The 2,844-nt window shown below is 51.4% G+C and overlaps 1 protein-coding gene across 5 annotated transcripts in view; it reads right to left on the minus strand.

Moving 5' to 3' along the window:
• The window catches only part of CDKN3 (cyclin-dependent kinase inhibitor 3), a 24,574-nt gene extending 22,561 nt beyond the window's left edge, over window positions 1-2,013 (minus strand). For 3 of the 5 annotated variants that reach the window (XM_011999704.1, XM_011999703.1, XM_011999706.1), the window contains exon 1: window positions 1,869-2,013. In XM_011999704.1, coding sequence (XP_011855094.1) covers window positions 1,869-1,877 — 9 coding nt within the window. In that variant the 5' untranslated portion in view covers window positions 1,878-2,013. The remainder of the gene's footprint in view (window positions 1-1,868) is intronic. The other 2 variants (XM_011999707.1, XM_011999705.1) reach the window with 2 other exon arrangements.
• Between the last annotated feature and the right edge of the window lie 831 nt (window positions 2,014-2,844).

Genomic DNA, 2,844 nt, shown 5'->3' on the forward strand with positions numbered 1-2,844 from the left:
AAAGGAAAGAAGGTAAGCCAAGGCCCTTGTATTGAGGAACTCTGATATCAAAATAGAGATGGAGTAGAGGAGATGAAGAAGTAGTTTTGCCCATCCCTTTTCTCAAAAAACAATCCCCACATCGCCTAGTGGTTTGGTGGGGGTGGTGTAGGTGAAATAACCTGCCAGTTTTATGAATCACTAGACTAGAGAGATTGAGACAGACTTTGTATGCTGATCTAAGCAGTTGGAACTTAATCCTGCAGCATTTTGACATGGAAGACTTCTATACTCCCTGCTGAAATTTTAAAGAATCAAAAGAAAAAGAAAAACAAAAACAAAACAGAACAGAACAAAACCCATATCCTTTCCTCACTCCCTAGTTGAAACCAATTGAAAGATAAGGAAATGGAGTTTTATTATTATATATCAAATGGAGTATGCAGCTTAAAGCTGTTGCCACATGCGCCTGCCCCTTGTTCAACCCAGAATTAGACAAATGTATCCACCCAGTCACAGGTGGCCATGGACAGTCTAGGGCTCCTGTGTGCCAGAGAGTGGACCAGAAAGCACCTTCTGCAGGCAGGCAGGTAGCTCCCAAGAGAGAAGGAAAGAAAAAGTTGAGATACTGGTGTTCGGTTCCTTCCAAACTCAGGGATCAGATAACTCAATAGGGACAGGTGGAGAAACAGGCCAGGAGTGAAGGACAGCTGATGTCCCTCCACATGGCAACATAGGGATTAGCAAGTGTAACCACCTAATGCCCTTTCTAGCTCTGAAGCTGTATTTTACAACGGTCTTGGTACTGAAGATCACAGGACGGCCAATTTAGGCTATGTATTTTATTTCTTTCTTTCTTTTTCTTGAGACAGCGTTTTGCTCTGTTGCCCAGGCTGGAGGGCACTGGCGTGATATTAGCTCACTGCAACCTCTGCCTCTTGGGTTCAAGCTATTCGCGTGGCTCAGCCTCCTGAGTAGCTGGGACTACAGGCGTGCACTACCACGCTCAGCTAATTTTTGTATTTTTAGTAGAGAATGGGTTTCACCGTGTTGGCCAGGCTGGTCTCCAACTCCTGGCCTCAAGTGATCCGCCCGCCTTGGCCTCCCAAAGTGTTGGGATTAGAGGCGCGAGCCACCACCCAGCCCTAGGCTATGCATTTGTATTGCTTTGGCTCTATCTGAAGTATTATAATACACTGCACCCAAAGGAAAGGCTTCCAGTAGGTTGTCAACCCCGGCAGTAGGAAATACGGGTTAGGTGGGGGATCTTCAGCGTCTTGCCTGCATCTGTTTTTTCTTTAAAGCAGCTTTAATGATTCATATTTCAAATTTGTGGGGCCCATTCACCAGGTTTATTCATCCTAACAGAGCTGGACGTTTCTGCTTCCCCAGGCCCGGTGATTCTGAACGTCACGGGAAAAGGGCAGCATTGCCAAGTGGCCCTGGGGCATGGTGACAGCGGTGGTGTCGCCCACAAGCCGCGGCGTGGCATTCGTACTCATGGTTTCCCCAGTGGGCGCAGGGCAGCGGCCGGACGCCCTTCGGGGTTGGGGTATCGCGCCCACTCATCGCTGACACTCAAGTTCCTCGGCTCGGTTTCCTCGGTACAACGAGGCTCGGCCTTCGTTGGCTGGGAGGCTTATGAGACCCCGCAGGGGACAGGCGACAGCCCACAGCAGGTGCACAGCGAATGTCCGTCTTTCCTTCGTCGGCCACCGACCCTGCTCCTTCGTCTCTAGTGCAAAGTCACCTCCCCGACCCACAGGACGGTTATGGCGCAAGTCGCAGTGCTACCAGGCTACGGCTGCCCTCCGGCCCAGGATCGGGTCCCCGGGACCGCTTGCGTCCCTGCCGCCTCGCTCCTCCAAGCCCCAGCACGTCCGACTCACCGGCTTCATCGCTGGCCGCCCCAAGTCGAGACCAGTGCCGCCTCTCTCTGCAGCGCCGGCGACTCACCGGTGTACAGGCCGAGCCCGCGCCCCCTCCGCTTAGCTCACTGGTTCGTCCTCCTGTGAGGTGGGCGCGGCGTCTTCCAGCAACCAATCAGATCGGCTCCTAGCTTCTTACTCCTCCTTCGGATGGCCGAAGGCTTGGCCTCTAATCGCTGATTGGTTCCTAGAAGACCTTTGAAAGACGCGCGGGAGGCGGGCCCTGTGGGACGTTGATTGGCTGGGAGGGCGCCCTGCTCCCGCCAGTTGGGAGAGTGCAGAGGTCGGAGGCGGGGCGGAAGAGTTAGAAGGCGGCCCTAGAACTTGCGGGACGCTGGAAAACTTTGCTTTCTGACGGCTGGAAGTCAGCGTGGTCCATAGGTTTGAGAGGTGTTTTTTGTTGTTTGTTTGTTTGTTTGTTTGTTTGTGATGGAGTTCGCTTTTGTAGTCCAGGTTGGAGTGCAATGGCGCCATCTCGGCTCACCGCAACCTCCGCCTCCCGGGTTCAAGCGAGTCTCCTGGCTCACCCTCCCGAGTAGCTGGGATTACAGGCATGCATGTGCCACCAAGCCTGGCTACATTTTGTATTTTTCGTAGAGACGGGGTTTCTCCATGTTGGTCAGGCTGGTCTCGAACTCGGGTTGGGAGTTTTTGTGTTTATGACGGAGGTCTTACTATGTTGCCCAGGCTGGCCTTGAACTCCTGGCCTCAAGGAATCCTCCCGCCTTAGCCTCCCTTGTAGCGGCTACGGTAGGGAGTTTTTGTTTCTTTAAGTTGTAATTTTTTTATTTTTTAAGGGCTCAGGGAAGCACTGTATTGGATTATCACATGAAAAGCATATCACATAGAGTTTGTAATTATATCTAGACATGCAAATACTAGGGAAAAAACTAAAAATTTGGAGTATAAACACATTTTATATGATTGAAGTTTTATT

Source organism: Mandrillus leucophaeus, unplaced genomic scaffold (genome assembly GCF_000951045.1).
Source record: "Mandrillus leucophaeus isolate KB7577 unplaced genomic scaffold, Mleu.le_1.0 Scaffold60, whole genome shotgun sequence".
NCBI lineage: Eukaryota > Metazoa > Chordata > Mammalia > Primates > Cercopithecidae > Mandrillus > Mandrillus leucophaeus.